General features: G+C 47.9%; 1 protein-coding gene across 7 annotated transcripts in view; it reads right to left on the bottom strand.

Moving 5' to 3' along the window:
• Positions 1–21,974, bottom strand: part of SPEG (striated muscle enriched protein kinase) — a 164,949-nt gene that overhangs the window by 40,220 nt on the left and 102,755 nt on the right. For all 7 annotated transcript variants that reach the window (XM_053284322.1, XM_053283565.1, XM_053285046.1 and 4 more), the window contains 12 exons: positions 21,221–21,450; positions 20,236–20,355; positions 18,950–19,054; positions 17,351–17,557; positions 8,292–8,415; positions 5,806–5,978; positions 5,181–5,293; positions 4,108–4,276; positions 3,106–3,199; positions 1,701–1,901; positions 1,421–1,481; positions 1,143–1,220 (listed from right to left, as the gene is read on the bottom strand). In XM_053284322.1, the coding sequence (XP_053140297.1) occupies positions 1,143–1,220; positions 1,421–1,481; positions 1,701–1,901; positions 3,106–3,199; positions 4,108–4,276; positions 5,181–5,293; positions 5,806–5,978; positions 8,292–8,415; positions 17,351–17,557; positions 18,950–19,054; positions 20,236–20,355; positions 21,221–21,450 (1,675 nt within the window). The remainder of the gene's footprint in view (positions 1–1,142; positions 1,221–1,420; positions 1,482–1,700; positions 1,902–3,105; positions 3,200–4,107; positions 4,277–5,180; positions 5,294–5,805; positions 5,979–8,291; positions 8,416–17,350; positions 17,558–18,949; positions 19,055–20,235; positions 20,356–21,220; positions 21,451–21,974) is intronic.

Consider the following 21,974-nt stretch of genomic DNA (forward strand, 5'->3'; position numbering starts at 1 on the left):
TGAGTGACACTATTAAAATGTAACGAACAAGCAAACAAATAAATAACCACATAATCTGCTCCACCCATTTGATTCCTTTTTCTAGGGATTACTAAAGTAAAGTTGGACAAACCACATAACAGAGCCTCACTGTGATGCAATGTCACATAATGGAGCTTCCTAACTGCTGCTTCACTCAGTAATACATCTCTGTCCAGGGAAAGATCTCACTTCCGTTCCTATTCACATTATACTTCCTGTCCTTCCTGCTTCCATTCTTCTCAGATTACATCTCCGAACAAGCAGTACTCTCAGCCCTGTAGAGTACAGGCAATATTGCATCCAAGAACAATACACTCTCTTTAACAAGCATATCACGGGCACGGGATTACCATTAGGCCCAGACCATCTGGGATTTCCCATCCTACAGGCTAGTCTGACACCTTGAGCAACTAATGCTGGATCTTATTCTATAAGCTTCCCAGCTCTTTTCTGCAGCCCACTTATTATTGCTCTAGAAATCTAGTGGAAAGCCAAGGAACATAGGAACGTAGGAAACTGCCATATACTGAGTCAGACAATTGGTCTATCTAGCTCAGTATTGTCTACACAGACTGGCAGCAGATTTGTCGAGGTTGCAGGCAGGAATCTCTCTCAGCCTTATCTTGGAGAAGCCAGGGAGGGAACTTAGAACCTTCTGCTCTTCCCAGAGTGGCTTCATCCCCTGAGGGAAATATCTTGCAATGCTCACACTTCTAGTCTCCCATTCAGATGCAACCAGGGCAGACCCTGCTTAGCTTATGGGGACAAGTCATGTTTGCTACCACAAGACCAGCTCTCCTCTCCATCCAGCTCTCCTCTTCATAGGAAGGAAGTTAGTCAATGCAAAAGCAAGAGAGATAGGGCTCTTCTCTCCCTACTGTCTCAGCAAGTGAGATGACAGCTCCCACTAACAATTACTAGAGCAAAGTGTAATTCTCTAAAACTGAAGATTCTATGAGATATTAGTATTGCTGCACCATGCTGTGATTTCAGCCTACTAGGTTTGCTATAGGCTCGGACAAACAAAATGGCACTCTCCAGCCCAGCTGAGTAAGATGCCCCTGGAATCCAGATAATCCAGAATCCAGAACTGACCACAGGGCATGCTGGGATGCACTCACCTTAATGTCGAGGTGCAGGATACCATGATGGTGGAGATAGCTGACTCCCTCCAGGACCTGCCACATGTAGGAGCGAATCTGCAAGGAGTGTAACACAGGGATAAGGTCACAGCCAATAAGACATCCATTGAACAAGCTCTAGCCTGCAATCTGTCATTGCAAAGGATGCCTGTTCCTTGTCCTTGGTCCATCCAAAGCACCTGGCAGGAAAACCCAGGATGACCAGCTGAAGGAAATAACCATGAGAGCCTGTGCTGAACAGCCCAGCCTACACTTACTTCAGATTCGCTCACAGAGGACTTCCTTGCTATACGTTCCAGCAGTTCCTCTCCAGCGCAGCTGCATAATCCATCAAGGAAAACAGTATGTAAGAAGAGACAACAATGGCTTCCACCAGCAGAGGCCCTGCCCCATGTAAGCTCCCTACAGCAGTGTTCTAAATTAACCACTGTCAGGTTCCCCACAGCAAGGCATATATCCAGGTCACTAAAAAAAAAAAAGGTTGCCAGCTGCCTTGACTACTGGCTTTCCCAACCAGATCCCAGAAATGGAGGATACAGTTCCATGACAATGATGATGGCATTTCGCTTCTCAAAGGCATCATGGAAGTAGACGATGTGTTCGTGGTCCAGCTGAGCTAGGATGCCGAGCTCGCGGCGAGCAGACTTCTTGGCCTTGGCACGGCATGGGATGAACTTGGCAGCAAAGGCCAAACCGGAGCTCTTCTGGGTCACTCGCCGCACATATGAGAAGGCTCCCCTGCGACACAGCATGGGTCATCAAAAGTGAGCAACCCCCCCACCCCCACCCCCCAGCCATAGCCCTTGCTCCTCTCTTTCGTTTGCAAAGCCTGCTTAGGCCTCAACCCCGCCAGCAATGTGAGAAAGGAAGATATGACCAAGGATATGACAGAGGTGTGAGGAGTGTTTTCTGGGAAACAGGTTCAGCTTCTGAACCTGCCTAAGCCTTGCTAGGAAGGATCCCCTGAGCATGAATTGAGGGAGGGGCCTCCACTAAAGAGCCTGCTCCCCAGTGAACCACACTTGTTGCTCGCTGATAAAGAAGCAGCTCTGCCACAATGCTATGTGAGTGGCCCAGACGGGCCGCTCTACCAGCAGGCCTGCTCAACTTCAGCCCTCCTGCCAATGTTGGCCTACAATTCCCATAATCCCTGGCTATTGGCCACTGTGGCTGGGGATTATGGGAGTTGCAGTCCAAGAACAGCTGGTGGGGGGGGGCTAAATTGAGTAGGCCTCAATAATGAGCCATACCATTGGACCATCTAGCTCAATATTGTCTACACTGACTGTCAACAGCAGCTCTATAGGATTTCAGGTGAAGTGGGTGGGAGGAGGTATTTCCCAGTCCTACCGGGAGACTGAACCTGGGACTTTCTGCAGGCAAAGCACCTGCTCTGCCAATGAGCTATGGCCCCTCCCAAGAACAGTGGTCTGGCACAGAAGTCCCTCCCCTAGCAGGGCAGAGTCTAGCACTCTTCCCTGCTAGAACAGTGGTCTAGTGGGGAAGACATCCCATAACTAATGGTGGGTCCTAGTTGTTCTGTCATGTATGAGGGTGTGAGGTGATTCCCTCCTCATCTGGAAGAACCAATTCAGATGATAACTTGTTTTCCTGGTTCTACCTTGTACCTTTACAAATAAGGGGGGAGCAGTACGACACCAGTGCCCCTATGTATAGGTTTCCCACCACTGTGACAGCAGGTTTTCTGTGCTGGGCACTTGGCAGATCCGGTGACTGCATGTCAGGGCACTGTACACATCAACCTATCTTTTAAGTCTCAACCTAATTCCAAGACATCTCCGGTAACCAAGAAGTGCAGATTTTTCTTTGTAGGGAAGCTAGACAATGAGCCCACTTCCACCATGAAAAAGGCCCCAACCAAGTAGCCCCAGATGCTGCCTATCTTGCTGTTCTCTCGTATAGATCTCCCATCTCTCCTCACCTGCCAATCTCCTCATGTATATCATAATAGTCAGCCAGGCGACGGGCTATGTGTGATTCTTCCTCTGCCCGTGTAGCATCAGCATCTGGCACAACTAAAAAAACATCACAAAGATAGGGGATGGTGCAAAGGAGCATGGATGGAAGAGAACATTCTTCACACAATCATGACTTATCCCCTGCTCTCTTCTGTGATCCTTTAACAAGCACTTACACAACTTCCACCTTATGTACCACAATCTCTCCCAAGCCTATTCCCAACCAAAAAATATCCCAGCCTTTAGAAGAACGACGCTGTAATTGCGGGTCAGGAGATACAGAAACTGTTGCACATATTCTTCTTCACTGTAAATTCCATTTATACCCTAGGGAATGGTAGGTCAATCCGATGGAAATCTTGTTAAACATATGCTCTCAGATAAAGATGCTTCAATTTCTATGCTTCTATTTCTATTTCTAATTTCTAAGAGCCCCTGGTGGCGCAGTGGTAAAACTGCCGCCCTGTAACCAGAAGGTTACAAGTTCGATCCTGACCAGGGGCTCAAGGCTGACTCAGCCTTCCATCCTTCCGAGGTCGGTAAAATGAGTACCCAGAATGTTGGGGGCAATATGCTAAATCATTGTAAACTGCTTAGAGAGCTCCGGCTATAGAGCGGTATATAAATGTAAGTGCTGCTATTGCTATTTCGGTAGCTAAGTATAGCTATATTGCTTTTAAGAGGCATAAGAGGACATCATCCTAATTGTAAACTGTATATATATCCAGTACCATGGACTCTGGGGCTTGAACCAGGAACTTCATAGTCTTAAGCTGAGACACAGCATAGTGAGCGATCTGGGACCATGTGTACTCTTCAGAGTCATAAAGGATCAGGAGCGTGCAGTCTAGCTCCCATGATCGGCAGGCAGGCAGTATGGGGGTGGGGGGTCTCATGTTTGACCAGGGCTACTCCAGTTGTCCAGCCTCCTGCTCTCACTCATGGGCTAGTATTATAACACGTACCTGCATGAACGACAAGCTCCGCCTTGCAAGACACTTCTCCAGCCAGGTTGTGTGCAATGCACGTGTAGACCCCACTGTCCTGTTCCGTGGTGTTCAGCACAACTAGTGAGCATTCACTCTCCTCGTACACGAAGCTCAGGTGGTTGCTTTCCACCAGCAGCACCTCATCCTAGGGGGATGATTCATGGAGATAAAGCATTTGCAGACATCCAATGAAAGGGAAGATATTTCATTGTTCTCTCACAAGTCTGCATTCAGCAACCTGCAGGAACGGTAGGGCACAGGACTCCCTGCCTGAGGGAGGCTGCTCAGCCTTTCCCTGTTTGCTTTCCCTCTGGAACCCGAATCTCCCCACTGAGTTCTGTTACTCATGCTACAGAGGAGAGTGTGTTAGGCAGGCCCTGAAGTGACTTCAACAGCATGGGGCCCAAGACAGTGGTGGTGGTGGTAGGCACAGCCTGGCCATCACCATCCAAGCAGAGAATGCACATGCCCACATCCAAGCCAGACTCCTGACAACATCATGCAGGGCCAAGAATATCTAGACTGGGAAGGATAAGGACTGAGGGACATAAGCATGGCTGGGAAGCAGGCATGGCAGAAATATGATGGGTCCTCAAGATTGACTGAAAGGCACAGACAGGGTAAGCATTGCAAGAGGCCCAACCAGTGGCTATAAATGGAACATTCTTCAAGCAATCCTTTTATCTTCCAGATAAAAGGAATTCTTCATACAATGTACGGAATTCATTGCCACAACATGTGACAATGGCCACTGTCTTAGATGACTTTAATAGGGGGATTAGACAAAGGTACAGGGGATAAGTCTATCAGTAGTTACTAGTCTTGAAGGCGATAGGCTACTTCCAGGGTCAGTGGTAGTATGCTTCTGAAGACCAGTTGCAGGGGAACATCAGCAGGAGAGGGGGCATGCCTTGATTTCCCACTGGTGGAGTCCCCAGGGGTATCTGTCTGGCCACAGTGGGAAACAGGACTAGAGAGGCCGTTGGTCTAATCTAGGAGAGCTCTTGGAGAGCCCCAGCAGTCTGCCTCAGATTTAGACCCACACTCACCTTGTACCACATGATGTCTGGAAGGGGTTTCCCCTCTACCACTACAGCAAACTGTGGCGTCTCACCCACCCCGATTTCAATGTCCTCCATGATTGACTCAAAGCGGGGTGCCTCTGGAGATAGAAACACACACTGTTGAAGCAGAATAAGACCCACTCAGCTCCCTAATACACCAAGAAAATGTCCCAGCCTAGCTAGCTCTAGCGGCTGCTCATCCCTCCCTCTCATGGGGAGAAGGAGAGATCCCCCTGTTATGGACCTCTCTCCTTTCTCTTCCCTGCCCCTCCTTTCCCTCCCCTCCCTCTCCTCTCTTCCCTCCTCATCCCCTTCCTCTCTCCCCTCTCCAGCCTTTTGAGTTACCACCTGTTTGGAAGCCTTGGGCTGCGCCAACCCAAGGAAGGAGGAGCCGCTACCCATGGACAGTGCACCCTTGTGATCCATGAGTGTGGCTTGTTCCCATGCTCCTAGATGATGGGAATGGCATGGAGAGAAGTTCTCCTCCTACAAGCAAAGCTCTAGTACCACAAATAAGACTGTGGGGCATGGCTTTTAAAGGGGGGCTTGCCTGTAGAGCAAGGATTGAAGGTGAAGTGTGGGGTGTGTGAGGTTATAGGGTACGTCATACCTGCCAGCTCCAAGCTGATGGAGCAGTGATCATATCCATGCTGGTTGCTCACCTCGCAGGTCAGCTCCCCCACGTCCCCCTTACCCACCCGGAAGAATCGCAATGAGTGCTGGTCATCATCGGGCATGCTCATCTCCCAGCTGGGGTCGCCATCCTTCAGCACCACACCGGATCTGGGAGGGAAGGGGAAGAAGATGATGGGAGGGGAAGCTGTGGATACCACCACACCCCACCTCTTCCACAGCCAGCAAGCCTCCACCAGACTGTCTTGCAAGCTGCACACTTGGTGTGGCTGCTTCATGCTCAACTGCCCTGAAGAACAGAGCTGCTCTGCCATCGGTCTCTAAAGCCCAGAGCCTCAGCAATGCAGATACTGCTAATATCTGCCGATATCTGTGAAGAACTAGGCATGTCAGGAGCACTGCCAATGCATATTATAGTTCTTTGGCCATTTGGGATCACTTGGAAACAAAAATACACTAGCAGCTTGAGAAGCCATTGGAGATACACCTTGCACATGACGGAAGTAATCCAAAATAAAAGATGTGTTGTACCTTTTTATACATTCCATATATTAAAATATGGTGGCCATGATGGTGCTCATCATTCTGCCCATCTTTGTTTCCTCAGGCTCTATAAAATCAATCCTGAGGGCCACTTCCAATGACGGATTACTGCATAGACAATATAGGCAGCCGCCTATGACAGCAAATCTTGGGGAGCAGCCTCTTAGAGGGAAACTTAATTTTTTTCTTCTCAACCTTTAAAAATACCGCTGTGTAGCGGCAGCGGCTCTGCCCACCTCCTAAACCATCACAGGAGGTGAGGTTGGGCATTGGAGGACGGCAGCAAAAGAGGTCCTCACTGAAACCCAGCTTACTCGCAAATGACACAGAGCAGGCGATTTCGGGCTTCTGCACATACGCAAGCGTGCACAGAGGCCCAAAATTGCCCACTCTGTGTCATTTGTGAGTAAGCCTGGCTTGAGTATGGAGCTCTTTCGCCACTGTCCTCCAAAACCCGACCTCACCTCCTGTGATGGTTTAGGAGGCAGGCGGAGCCTCTGCCGCTACACAGCGGTATTTTTAGAGGTAAAGAACAGTGTTAAGTTTCCCTCCCCCACAAGCCCCCTTACTCTTGTTCCTGGGGTGGCAAATCTTTGGCTGCCTATGGGTGGCAAAAAGATTAATCCGCCCCGGCCACCTCACACACACTAGGGCTGTTCTCATGACAATGATGAGGGTAGGACAAACCTCTACCTTAGTTTGGGAACTGTGCATGCTGCCAATCGCCTGTGCGGGAAAAGCAAGGTCAGAGGCTCATTCCATGATCTTGCAGCAAGCTGAGTTGGACGAATTTTTCCTCCTACGACTCGATGGCACACTTTACCCTTTAGCTTTACCTCATTCAGCAGCTGATACAGCTGCTGGGTAGGAGGGAGCCCTCCAAGCCACTGTTCCCTCTAACAGGGATTCCTGGATGTTGTTCACTACAACTCCCAGCACCCTCAGCTGCAGTGACCTTTGGCTGGGGATTCTGGGAGTTGTAGTCAACAACATCTGGGAATCCCTGTTAGAGGGAACACTGCTCCAAGCCAGCTGCTGCTTACCATATGATCACAGAACAAGCCTCTAACCTTGTTTTCCCCTCGCAGATGATCAAATATTGGCAGCACACACAGTTCCCGAATCAGGGGAGGAGGCTTTTCGTGCTCTAGTAATTGCCGTGTGAACCACCCTACTATGTTCTGGGTAGGGTGATTTAAGATGCTTTAAATCAAGGAGATCCCAGCTGTGGGTCCCCAGTCATTGTTGAACTACAATCCCCATAATTTCTGTCACAGTGAGGCAGGGGATAATGGGAGTTGCAGTTCAACAACAGTTGGGGACCCCAAGTTGGGGACCCCCGCATGTGGGAAACATGTTTACAAGCACATATATCAGACAGGTGCACCCCAAAGGCTGTTGAGTGCTCATTCAGTGGCAAGCCTGGATTTGCCTCCAGGAATGTTTGAAATGGCCCTTAGATTGTGGATCCATTGGGACAAGGAATCTAAATTTTCAGCTGAAATGTTGTAACTCACCCTAAGCAACCCAAAAAGCACCCCGAGGCACTCCAGCTGCTGTTGGACTACAACTCTCATAATCCCTAGCTGTAATTTATTGCAGTTAGGGATTATGGGAGCTGTAGTCCAACAGCAGCTGGAGAGCCTCAGGGTGGCCACCATTGCCGTAAAGAAACAAACAAAATACTGGGAAAGTTTCCCAGGAGCTTTCACTACAAGATATTCTGGGACAGACCACTCTCATCGCTTTCCCATCTACCCCTGTTTCTCCTCCTCCTCCCTCACTCAGAGTCTCACAACAGCTGTTCTCATGTCAAATCTTATGATTCTCCTAGCACCACTATAATCTGGTAGTCTACCCAACAGTGTGCTAGGAAGGGTGTGAGACAGACATAAGCATGTAATTTGGAGACTGCCCTACCTCCTCCAGGTGACAGCAACCTCTACGTGATTTAGGGTTACAGTGATGCAGGTTGGCTGCCCTTCCACTGCATGCACCACATCTGGTTTGTCCAGGATCATGGGGGCTTCTGCCAGATAGAGACCTGCAAGAACAGCCACAGTAGCAATGAGCACCAGAGACAAGAAGGTCAGTTTTGCTGCCTTAGACCACTGGCTGGTGGAAGACTGGATCTCCCAGTTCTCCAGCATTTAGGTCTCCCTTGGGATTCATGAAACAAAAATCTTGACTTGCTGTTCCTGCCAGAGGCTATTCCTGAATATTTCTTGACTTTGTTTTACTCAGCCAGTGGGCCCTGGCAAAGATCTCCTGGGCCAGATTAAGCATTATATTACTTTACATTGGCTGACATCCAGGCTAACACTGCATTAGTGTAAAGAACAAAGCTGCACCAGGCAAGAAGGTCATGTAGCTGAACGGATACTCAGAGTTGCTCACTCTCTTGTGCTCTTGGTCCTCTTATGCAACAAGGAGAGTGGAGAGCCTCATGTGATACCCTGCAACATATACGGACTAAGGGAGAGGTTCCACAGCAGGAGGCGTGCCACACTTTGCCAAAGTGTATCCTGTTGCGCCAGCACAACACTAGCCTGGAACGCAAGCTCCCAAGTTAGTGGAACTACTAGTGCAACATCTTTGCACTAGTGTAACACTGCAGTAGTCTGGATGACAGCCATTGTATCCATTCATTTATTTGCTCTGTGTCATAATGGTGGGTGTTGTCTCCTCTTATTTGTCTTAGATTTTGTGTTTATTTTTATTTATTTAATTCATTTCTATACTGCCCCAAACCAAAGTCTCAGGGTGGTCCACAATAATAAAACAAGACAAAAACACAAAACATTAAAATCAATTAAAACTCCAAAAAAGCTGCCTAAAAACAAAAACAATTTACAATATTTAAAATTACAAAAGCTAAAAGGCCTGGTTTAAAAGACGAGTCTTCAAAGATCTTTTAAAAACCGCTAGAGATGGGGAGAGTCTTATGTCAGCGGGAAGCGCATTCCAAAGTCTCAGAGCGACAACTGAGAAGGCCCGTCCCTGAGTGGCCACTAAATGACTTGAAGGTAGCCACAGATGGGCCTCCCCTGACAAACGCAGTGGACGATGGGGATCATGCAGAAGAAGTCGCTCTCTTAAATACCGTGGGCCTAAGCTGCTTAGGGCTTTATAGGTTATAACCAACACTTTGTATTTTGCCTGGAAACCTATTGGCAGCCAGTGTAACTCCTGTAATATAGGAGTAATATGGTCTCTTCGAGATGACCTGGAGACCAACCTGGTTGCTGCATTCTGTACTAACTGTAGTTTCCAGACTATGTTCAAAGGCAGCCCCACATAGAGTGCTTTGCAGTAATCAAGTCTGGAGGTTACCAGCAAATGTACTACTATTCTGAGGTCATGAATCTCAAGGAATAGATGCAGCTGGCGTATCAACCGAAGCTGTTAAAAAGCACTTCTGGCCACTGCCTCAACCTAAGAAACCAGGGAGAGGCATGAATCCAGAAGCACTCCCAAACTGCGTACCTGTTCCTTCTGAGGAAGTGTGACCCCATCAAGAACAGGCAGGTCAATATCGTTTCCCGAGTAACGACCCCACACAACAAGTACTTCCGTCTTGTCTGGATTCAGTCTCAGTTTGTTATCCCTCATCCAGCCCATTACCACCTCCAGGCAGGCATTCAGGGAGGATATGCCTTCTCCTGATGAAGTTGACATGGAGAAATAGATTTGGGTGTCATCAGCGTACTGATAGCACCCAGCACCAAATCCCCGGATAATCTCTCCCAGCGGTTTCATGTAGATGTTAAAAAGCATTGGAGACAATATGGAGCCCTGAGGGGCCCCATATAAAAGCTCAAGTTTTGAAGAGCAACAGTCTCCAAGCGACACCATCTGGAATCTGCCCGAGAGATAGAAGCGGAACCACTGCAAAGCAATGCCTCCTACACCAACTCCCTCAGATGTTCCAGAAGGATACGATGGTCGATAGTATCAGAAGCCGCTGAGAGATACAAAAGGACCAACAGAGTCACACTTCCTCCAGCAAGTCCTAACTGGAGATCATCCATCAGGCCGACCAAGGCAGTCTCCACCCCGTAGCCCCCCCGAAAATAAGTTTGAAATGGGTCTAGATCAGTGTTTCTCAAACTTTTTGGAGTCAAGGACCGCTAAATTCTTCGTGCAGAGTTTCAAGGACCGCTACATTCTTCATGCGCAGTTTCCTGGACCAGCAGTTAGTAAAGGGGTTTCAAGTCTGTCTATCTATCTGTCTGTCTATCTATCAGACTTCTATACTGCCCAAAACTTGCATCTCTGGGCAGTTTAGAATGAAAATAATATAAGCATTAAAATAATTAAATTTGGAATCTTTTGCAAACATGGAATATTAGGGGTTCTTAACCTTGGGTCCCTCAGTTAAACTCCCATAACCCCCAACAACAATGGCATTTGGCCATTATGGCTGGGGATTATGGGAGTAGAAGTCCACCAACGTCTGGGTACCCAAGGTTGAGAACCCCTGAATCTAAAAGCCTGGGTGAACAAATTTGTCTCCAGTATGTCTGGAGTGGAGGTGCTTGTGATTACTCAATGGAGATAGGATGTTGGGCCATTAGAAAAATTCAAAAGCTACATGGGGCCAATGAAAACAACATACAAGCAAGCCCCACTGATGCAAGAGGGAAACAGCGTTCCCTCTCAAGGCGTCTCGACCACAACAGGCAGCTGGGTTTCAATCAACCAACCTTTGGCTGCAAACAATGAGCATGCAAGAACCAGCAGCCCTTCAAGTGGTGCCCACTGCCATACTTTTTCCTCCATGCCCCCACATCGCATACAGTTTGAAGCTGTAAAGATAGGGAATAAGATAGCTGTAGGAAGATCTCAGCAGCACATGGAGGCAAGGCACAAGAAGGGTCCCATGCCTCCGTGATACTCTTCCTCTTCCGTGCCATGTGCAAAATTGAGGAAGTGAGTGCCTTGATTTCAGTTGGGGGGGGGTTGACTCCCAGTCAGGGACCGGCACTCAACCCTTCGGGGACCGGCAGTGGTCCAGGGACCGGTGGTTGAGAAACACTGGTCTAGATAATCAGTTTCTTCCAAGACTGCCAGGAGCTGGGAGGCCACCACCTTCTCAATCACCTTACCCAACCATGCGAGGTTGGATTCAGGCCTGTAATTATTAAACTCTGAGGGATCCAAGATAGGCTTCTTAAGAATAGGTCTAATAATTGCCTCCTTTAAACAAGGGGGCATCCTGCCCTCCCTCAGAGAGGCATTAATAATTGCCACCAGGCCCTCCACAACAACCTCCCTGCCAGATAGTGTAGGCCACGTTGGCAAGGATCAAGTAGATAGGTGGTGGGACACACCGTTCCAAGCAGCTTGTCCACATCCTCAGGAGTCACAAACTGGAACTGATCCAGTTTAACCACACAAGAGGAGTTGCTGGATACCTCTGCATCTGATACTGTGCTAACTGTGGAGTTGAAGTCTAAATTGGCCCGAATACGAGATATTTTGTCCATGAAAAACTCATTAAAAACATCACAGCGGGCAACTGATGGATCCAAATTTTGATTCAAGGGAGCAGGGGGTCCTACTAGCCCCCTCACAACCCTAAAAAGCTCCGCTGGACATGAGTTTGCGGAAGCAATACAGGCAGAAAAGAAGCTTCTTTGCTGCACGTATTGTCAGAGCATAGATCTTTAAGTGCACTCTATGTCATAATCTGTCTGATTCGAGTTGAGTCTTCCTCCACTTGTGTTCCAGTTGCCTACCTTGCCGCTTCAGCTCCCGCAGATCTTTCGTATGCTAAGGAGCCATTTTTAAAGCGGGTTGGAGAGGATGCTTAGGAGCGACCCCATCTACTCCCTGGTAAGTTGACTATTCCAATTTTCCACCAGGGCATCAACCGTATCGTCGGCTGAGCCAAAATTAAATCCAACCAAGGCTTTCTGGAATCCTATTGGATCCAATAACCTTCTTGGATGGACCATTATAATAGGCCCCTCACCCCTGCAGAGGTGGGACGTAACTGTAAGTCCAAACTGAACAAGATGGTGGTCCGTCCATGACAATGGGGAAATCATAGGAGTCCCCACCCACGAAAAACCACCCTGATCAGAGTGAAGGACCAGATCAAACGTGTGACCCGCAGTATCTTAAGCTGCTCCAGACAACCCGGTCCTGAAGTGGACGTTGAAGTCCTCCAGCACCACAAGCCTGGGGCACTCCAACACCAAATCTGAGACCAGGTCTGAAAGCTCAGTTAGGGACTCTGTTGGGCAGTGGGGTGATCGGTACACCAACAGAAGTCCCAATCTATCTCTGGTCCCCAGGCGTAAGTACACACACTCGATATGATCAGATGTTCTGACAGGGACGCTGGTAAGGGAGATTTTATCCTTAAAGACCACAGCCACTCCACCTCCCCGCCCACATTCCCTCACCTGCTCCTCAACAGAGTATCCTGGAGGGAGAAGCTGGGCCCAAACTGGGCCCCCAGCCTCTCCCAACCAAGTCTCTGTAATACACACCAGGTCAGCCCCTTAATCCATAATCAAATCATGAATTACTTCAGATTTATTTTGGACTGACCTGGTGTTAAAGAGGAGCAAGGCAAGGCTCTGCGGGTAGCTGGCACTGCTCCCCAAGGTCAAAGAGCTGACAGGGCAGCCGGAAGGGGAAACAGCTATTAGGTTTCTGACTTCCCTTCCCCTGTAACGGCCTGCTGACCTGCCAACGTAACTTCTTCTATTCCCCATTACCACTAGAATAGTCGCCCCGAGACCAGTGGACATGCCCCTCCGTCTACCCATCTCCAGAAAGACTCAAAACAATGAAAATAATTCTAACCAGGACAAACTCACCCCTTTAATTTTAATTTTAATTAAATTTTAAATTTAATTAATTTAATTAGTTTAATCTTGGTATTTTAAAATTTTGCTTAATACTGCTGCTGTAAGCTGCCTTGTGTGTTCTCAAAAAAGGCAGGATATAAAAATTTTAAACAAACATGCCAAATATGCTCTAATACAAGGTCCCAGTCAAAAGAAGGCCCAACTTCTGTAGTTGTTATGTTCTCCAATTTATGGAGAACATGCCTATCTTGATCCCTACACATGGTGTCATTAAGGGCATATCTACACTATGTACAGATATGCAGGTTTAATAGCGTGGCTTCACACATCATGCTGAATTCCAGGTTCAGCAGAGCCACTGAAGCCCCAGGAATGTGTGAACACTTAACTGCCGGCTAGGTGAAGTTATCGGAAAGGCTATGCTGATTCTGGGCATGTCGTGTGAACCTGCCAGTGTCAGCATACCCTACCCTACTTAAGTCTGGAACCTAACATCTGTAAACAAGATTTGAAGTGCAGGACAGGTGCTGGGTTCGGGACCATCAGTAGGGTAGGATATGCTAACACTGGTGGTAGGCATAACCACCACACAAAACACCCAAGGTTGGCATAACCTTCCTGGCACTGGAAGACAGGCATGCAGTGTCCCCAGGGCTCCAGTGGCTCCACCAAACTCGAAGTTCAGCATGACCTGTGAAGCTGCTCAGAGTCATTCTCTCTCACCAAGGAACCATGGGAACTGTAGTTCTGTGAGGGGAGGCTAGAGATGGTCTTGTGGTAGCAAGCATGACTGGTCCCCTTAGCTAAGCAGGGCCTGCCCTGGTTGCATATGAATGGGAGACTAGAAGTGTGAGCACTGTAAGAGATTCCCCTCAGGGGATGGAGCTGCTCTGGGAACAGCAGAAGGTTCTAAAGTTCCCTTCCTGGCGTCTCTGAGATAGGGCCGAGAGAGATTCCTGCCTGCAACCTTGGAGAAGCCGCTGCCAGTCTGTGAAGACAATACTGAGCTAGATAGACCAATGGTCTGACTCAGTATATGGCAGCTTCCTATGTTCCTATCTGACAGGATTCTCAGAAAACCTTACCAAACTGCAATCCCAAGGATTCTCTGGGTGAAGTTACCCCTGCTAACTTAGCAAAGAGGCACCTTTTAACATGGTGATTCTCTTTGTTTAGCATGGTGATTCTCTTTGTTGAGTAACTGGCCCTATCCACCTCCAGCACAGTACCTCCAGTGACTGTTGCTGGTGTTTATCTTATGTTTCGTTTTAGATTGTGAGCCCTTTGGGGACAGGGAGCCATCTTATTTATTGATTATTCTCTGTGTAAACCGCCCCGAGCCATTTTTGGAAGGGCGGTATAGAAATCAATCAATCAATCAAACAAACAAACAAACAAACAAACAAACAAAGTCATGGCTGTTAAACTGGTATAAAGCTGATATGAATGTGCAGTGTGCATAGCCCCACCTCCCCCTCCATTTCTTCTATTTTGGGAGAACTCAACAAGCAATAGCCCTTTCTCTGTATCTTAATATATGTCAGATAAGCTGAAATGTGTCCATGTGCACACATAAGCACACCCACCAGCACAGGTTCAAGTATGGTGCCACAAAGGCAGTATGGTATAGTGGTGAGAGTGTAAGACTAGCACTAGGAAGATAGGAGTTCAAATTTACCCTCGGCCATGAAGGTCATTGGGTGATCTTGGGCCAGTCTTGGTCTCGCTCTCCTCTACGCCCTCACCACAACCTACTTACTTCACAGGTGATCTCCTCAAAGGTGATCTCCTTTCTCTCTCCTTTTATCCTCACAGGGTTTTTGTGAGGATAAAGAAGAGAGAAAGGAGATCACCGTGTATGTTGCCCAGAGTTTCTTGGGGAAAGGGTAGATTTAAAACGTAATCAATCAATCAATAAAAGTTGTTGCTAAGTTCCCTGTTAAAATGGGAGGTATGTGTTTAGCCAAGCTGCAACCAAGCAAGAAAGGAAATACAGCAAGGAAATGGAAATTCTACATAAAAATTCCACAGTTATCAGATAGCTGAAAGTTCCTTTCCTGTCTGAAATGGATGATAAACAAAATTCCACCTTTTTCATCTGTTAAAATGTGTCAGGTAGTCTGTTTAAAGCCATTATATTTCCTTTTGCCAGACCTAGAATACGGGAAATATTTAAAGTCCACATTCACTGTAGAGGAGGGATCAATTTCGTAAGGCTTTGATGGCACAATTAGCATCCACCAGCTTAGTTGAAAAAGAAAACTTCCCACGCTCAGACTGACCACGGAGAGGATACTGAGACTAGCTAAAAATACATTGTTTTACTGGTGATGGTTTTTAGAGGTTTAGAGCCTCTGGTTATATTAATAATTGCTCATATAAATGAGAAACTCAAAGAGTGGTAGGGAATTAGAGGGATTTAGGTGATTGATGCAACGTGACATTTTCACAGAGAAGAGGTGTGACCTTAAAGATGCTGGAGACAGCAAGCAGTTCTCCTAATTTAAAACGAGCTCCTGGCTTTTTGCCATGGACTCTGAAGAAACCATGACGTACACTAGTTTGGATTTTTAATCTTTTGTACTGTAATGTAAGTAAACTCGGCAGCCCAATTATAACACCAGACTAGAAAGGAGCAAAACATTAAAAATGCAACACTTTGTTCATTTTCTTAAGTGCCTTTGCTCCTTCTGCCTGATTCCCAATATAGAGCTTGTTTAATCAAAATATAGGCCTAGGACCAAGGAATCCTAGTTTCAAATCATCACTCAGTAGCAACACATAAATGGCCTTGGGCCAGTCACTGTCTCTCAGCCTAATCTACCTCACAAGGTTGTTGTGAAGGCAGGGAATGAGGGCAGGGAGAACCTTAAATACCACCCTCTTGGAGGAAGGATAAAACGCAAAGATAAAAATCAGACACGTAGATAGATAGTTTGCTGTAATAATCAAAGGCTGCAATCCTATGCAAATTTACCTCGGAGAAAGTCCCTTTGAACTCAGTGGGACTTATTTCCAGGTGAATATGCAAATGTTGGATAGCCAAATTCAGAGATATATATTTTTAAAATGCATCTGGGTTGAACCCAAAGGCCAAACCTAGTGGGACAGGAATCGAAACACACAGAAAATGTTGTGTTCATCTAAAGGGATACATGTATTGCATGTCTTTACAAGTTTCCTACCACCACAATTCCTCCCACAATTCCACCCCCATCTGTTGTGCATGTAACTCAAGGCACAGATTACAGGTCAAGCCACACCTATGTGTATTATATAATCAAGGATTTAAGTGTAATATAGGAAACATAACAAAGGAATTAAGCATGCAGAAAACACAAAGATCATGCACGCACAAACACACATGCATGCCGAGAAGAAGATCCAGACCTAGCCTGAGAGACTGAGCTACACAAAGAGAGAGCAGGGATGGTGTTTCTGATTTAAAGTCCCTGCTTCTGATTGCTCTTCTGCAGCTGACTGAGCAGTACTCCCTCCCAAGCGTTCTCCAACCCTCCTCCCAAGTGCTTCTTGGCCTGCTTCTCTTCCCTGGACAAGCACGCAGGACGGTGGACATTGAGTTGGCCACAGAGGCTCATCTAATGTAGAACTTTTGAAACAGGTGAACTTGCTTGAAATTCACTCTGCACTCTGGCCACAATGCCAGAGTGCCTGCACCTCCATCTCTTTATTCAGCTGGCTGGCTGGATAGCCGCCACCTGCCTGTGCCAGCCTTTGTCTCCTCTGTCCTCCTTGGCCCACCATTCACCAGCTCACTCACCAGAGTTAGGCAACCAGCCAGCGTGGCACAAGTGCCTGCCTGCATGGGTGGCATCAGGAGTTGGCCAGGTCAGGCACAGGCTGAGGCCATGAAAAAGCCCCCACCTGCCCAGCTTCCCACACACTCTGCACAAATATGACTTGCAAGACCCAATGGCAACACCCAGAAATGTCCCTGGGGTGGGACCTCATTGCCTTCCTTCCCACTTATGTTCACCAGTTATTGCCAGGGGCCTAATTCGTCCTCAGCCATAAGCAGGGGCTGGGGAGAACGAAGAGCAGCTTCTCCTCTGCTTCCCCCCACACTGGTCCAAGTTCCCTCTCCCTCTGCCCTTGCCTCGCTCTATCCCTTTCCCTTCTTTGACACCATCTTACCGCGGTCTAGGAGCTGCACAGGCTCAGTGGGTGGGGAAGGCTTGCTGTTAGCCTTGGCTGTAGTGGTGAGGACACGGAACATATACCGGATACCCTTGGTCAGAGCCAGAACTGTATAGCTGGTTTCGCGCACTCCTGTGGCAAAGACAGTCCAGTTGCTGGTGCCCAGGATCTGCTGCTGGAGAGTATAGGTCACAGAGGCAGGGTCTGCAAGAGAGAAAAGAGGAGCTCCAGTAGTAAGCCAAAGTGGCTCTGGACAATGTGCCCAGATTTAAGACTTTGGGCATGCTTGCCTCCCATTCCAGCACTCCCACCCCCAGGAAACTGACCTTTCAGTGCAAGACACTGAGGCCTAGTCTACATATGCAGAAGAAAGAGGTGGGAATGAAGTGAACCAGAGAAAGGGAAATTTTAATTTCATTTGGAAGTGTTTTCCAGAGCCTCAGGGCAACACTAGAGAAGGCCCAGTTTTGGGTCACCACCAAATGAGTCGATGACAACCGTAACTGGAACTCCCCCAACTATCTTAATAGGCGGTGTGGGGTTCATGAAGAAGGCTCTCTCTGAAATACCCTGGGCCCAAGCCATTCAGAGCATTATAGGTAATAACCAGCACTTTGTATTTTGCCCCAAAACTAATTGGAAACTATTATAATTAGGGTAGGCCTTATCCTACCCTAGTTCAGGAGCTGTGCACACTCCTGTTTTGTGATTCTGTGTGAGGAAAGAACAAGGTCTGAGGAGAAGGAAGTGATCATACGTATGATAGAGAGGACCTGGGTCGAACAGCACTGTCCTACCCAGCTCTCTTGTACCCAGCACTTTCCCAAGGTAGGAGGAACTGCCATCCAACCCAGCTCCTCTCCCAGATAATCACTTCCTCCCACTGGCATAGGGAGGCCAGCGGCAGCCCCAGTTCAGCCAACCGCCAGTCATCCCCCCTAGCCATGCCCCCTGCATCTGACATCAGATGCAGCATCTGACATCAGATGCAGGGGGCGTGGTTTCACTAGCAAACAGGGCTGCATGCCCCATTTGCAAGCAAATTCTGGCCAGTGCTGCATTTGCAGTGTGGCCTGGAGTGGCTCTCCCTGCTTTAAAAGGCAGGGAGATGTATTCCTGGCCAGGCTGGGAAGCCAGCGCTTGCTAAGCTTCTAAAAAATGGAGCTGCGTGGTCCCGTTTGCGAGTGGTTTTTTTGGGGGGGGGGGTGTTGGAGCAAATTTTAATTTTATTTTTTGAGTGCACACCACTCTGACAATAACCAGCCAGTGTTACTATGAACACATATTTCTACAATAATTAATTTATGCAACAGTATAATGCCCCCTTATCTACCAGCAGCACACAGAGTGAGTGTATTATATAAATACATCCGAGGCAGCTGTTGATTAGAAGGGGCTGTCTTTGCAATCAGATTGCGCACTCACCATGCTGTGACAACTGCCAGCCTGTTCAGCAGAGAAAACCAGATATGCAGAATGTCCTGGGCACTGAGATCCACTTCCCATACAGCAGCAAAATCTGCAGGCATGGCATCTTAGGAAACTGCTTTCTTCCCAACCCAACATCTTCCCATTTGTTCTCCTGGCCCTGCTTACCGATGGCTGAGTCCAACCACTTGGGTTTGTTCCATTTCAGTGTGACAGCTCGACCAGTGACAGCAGCTAAGGTGGGTGGCCCATCGGGAGGCATGGGCACCACATCTGCAAGAAGGCGAACACAAACTTAGCACTCATGCCAAGAGCAGAGAAAGATAAGGGACTCATCAGCGCTGTTTCTTGGTCAAAACTGCCTTTGCCTCCCTCCACCAACTTTACTAGGGAACTTTGAGGCTATGAGCCATCTGGAATCCTCTATGGCCGGGTTCCTTGCCTTACAGCTCCATGGCAGCTCCATGATCAATCAATATTGGGATAGTTCCTCAAGACTTATCTGAGGATCGCTTCCCACATTATGTGTTGGAGTGCTGGAGTGTTGCTCTGTCATTGGAAGATCTTTTCAGAAATGGAAGGGGAATTTTGTTCACACACTGAGTCCCCTTCATTCCTGGAAGGAGGTTAGGATCCGACTTTGTGATTTTTTCGGATGTGTATGCAAACGAGTACCTAACTCCTGCTAACTTGGCAAAGAGGCACCTTTTAACATAGTGGTTCTCTTTATTTAGCAGGAGGAGAGTAACTGACCCTATCCACCCCCAGCACAGTACCTCCAGTGACTGTTGCTGGTGTCTAGCTTATGTTTCTTTTTAGACTGTGAGCCCTTTGGGGACAGGGAGCCATCTTATTTATGTATTATTTCTCTGTGTAAACTGCTCTGAGCCATTTTTGGAAGGGCGGTATAGAAATCAATCAATCAATCAATCAATCAATCAAATAAATAAATAAATAAATAAATAAATAAATAAATAAATAAATAATAACAAAGTAATGTGTGAATGACACAAACAGATGTTGTATCATAAAAGTATGCTCATTAGGGAGCTAAGATTGTCTTCAGCTTCCTACCAAGAGTACCCTTGGTAGCCAACCCAGGTTTGCTGCCATGTAATGTGTGGAATAGCCCCTGAAAATGGCATATATGACTGAGGCATTCTAGTGACTTCAGGGCAGTGGCTCTGTTCCCCATTTGAGTATTAATTTCCAGTTGTGGCCCCACATGGAAGTTTCCTCTTCCCCATTCCCAATCATAGATATAGGGTAGCAACACACATGTAAAATCCTGTTTTGATGCATGCCAACTTGTGGCAATCTTCACTTCCACACACACATGCACCCCTGGAAAATGATAGTGCAAAATGCTACATATTGCAGCTCAAAAGATGTGTGCCCAGGCAGAACATGTGCTGGGGTACAGATGTTCAAAAGGAGCTCTCACCAGTCCTTACCTGTGACATAGAGGTGTGCGTAGCAGGTGGCCTTGCCCACTTTGTTGGCAATTACACTTTTATAAACCCCAGCATGGGCATGACTGACAGAGATGAAAACCAAGCGGTGCACATCCTTATCTGCAAGGGTCCATGGGAGTAGCAGAAGGGGGAGGGACACAGAGAATGGGGTTACCACCTTTGTATGAGGGAACAGTCAATCAGAGCAGAGACATAGAATGACTGGCAGCATGCTGCTAGGACAATAAAATGAGAGGTGCTGGGGGAGGAATCTCACCAATGCTCTTGGAAGGGCATGCTGTCTCACAGATGCAGTGGGATCAGGGTAATGCGGGGGCAATGGCTGTGGGTTGCACCCCCAGCTACTATGATCCCAACCTTCACTTCCAGAGGATAAGATGCAACAGCTGACTTAGGGAGGAGATTTTGAGTGCTATTGTGCAGAGACAAATGGATCTGACCTAAGGTGGGCAGAACCCACCAGGACTTCTGCATAAGTTTCATTGAAATGATGGGAGCTCTCCCCAGCCCGATTCCTAGGGAAATCAATGGCTACAACAAGCCAGGGGGTTCATGCCCATAAGCACCAGGTGCTAGGGAACACCAACAGGAGGGCACTTGTGGGTTTCCCAGATTCACTGGCTGGTCACTGTGTGATGCACAATGCTAGACTGGATGGGCCTTTGGCCTGATGCAGCAGGGCTTTTCTTATGTTCCTATGAGCTGTGTAAGCCAGAGCATAGCTCTTGTTCATTTCAACTGGGCTTATGCTGGAGAACATTCCAGTGGGTCATATTCAGGAGAGTTAGTGAATGTAACATTAGGAGTTTTTGCTTCAAGCACCAATGTTTTAGGCTAGCCCTGCCTTCTCTTCATTGGGTACTGTAGGAGAAGGTCTCAGTGGACGTCCCAGCTCCCACTGGTGATTGCATAACAGGGAGGATTCCCATATGGGAATGGGCAATGCCAGGGAGTGGGGGCATACACTGCATCATCCTGCGGTCATCAGTGCTCTCAATGCGCCGGCCCTTATGGAACCAGGTGATGGAGGGGTATGGCAGCCCAGCCACTTGGCACTCCAGCACGGCCTCCTTGGATTCCACCACATCCAGGTCATGCAGCGGCCGCAAGAAATCAGGCATGGTGAAGCGTTCCACTTCGCTCTCCCCTTGTTCTGGCTCCTCGGGGATAGATGGCATCTTCTCGAGCTTGGAGCTGCAGGGAGAGAGGAGCAGATATAAACTGCAGCCGCCAGCCCAGCCCTCAGGCTGTCCTGCTCATCAGCCCCGCAGCCTTGGTCACAGCCTACAGAGGTGGACAGTCACAACCCCAGTTGTAATAAGCTGCCCTTGCCCTGTGGGCACAAGAAAAGCCAGCTCCATGGGCAAGCCATGGCCATGTCTTACAGGAACCGGCATAAGCAGAGTGCTAAATAAAATCCATGCCAGCAAAGGAGGCAAACCACAGGGGAGTTTCTTGCAAATATTCTCCAGGGTGAAAAAAGCACTAGGCAAATAACTTTTGAAAGGCCTTCCGTTGTTGAGAACAGGACATCAAATGATCCCAATGGGGCTGTGAAAGTATCCAACAGATTTGGGTTATAAAATGCTTGCAGAGAAAATATGTTGGGTCAGTCTCATTCTATTGCAGTAGGGCAGAGACTGTAGCTCCTCCTAACTTTTATTTGGCAGCTAATATACAGAGACAACCAGTGAAGGACAAATAAATCAACCTGGGAA

This window comes from Hemicordylus capensis, chromosome 1 (assembly GCF_027244095.1).
Source record: "Hemicordylus capensis ecotype Gifberg chromosome 1, rHemCap1.1.pri, whole genome shotgun sequence".
In the NCBI taxonomy this organism is placed as follows: domain Eukaryota; kingdom Metazoa; phylum Chordata; class Lepidosauria; order Squamata; family Cordylidae; genus Hemicordylus; species Hemicordylus capensis.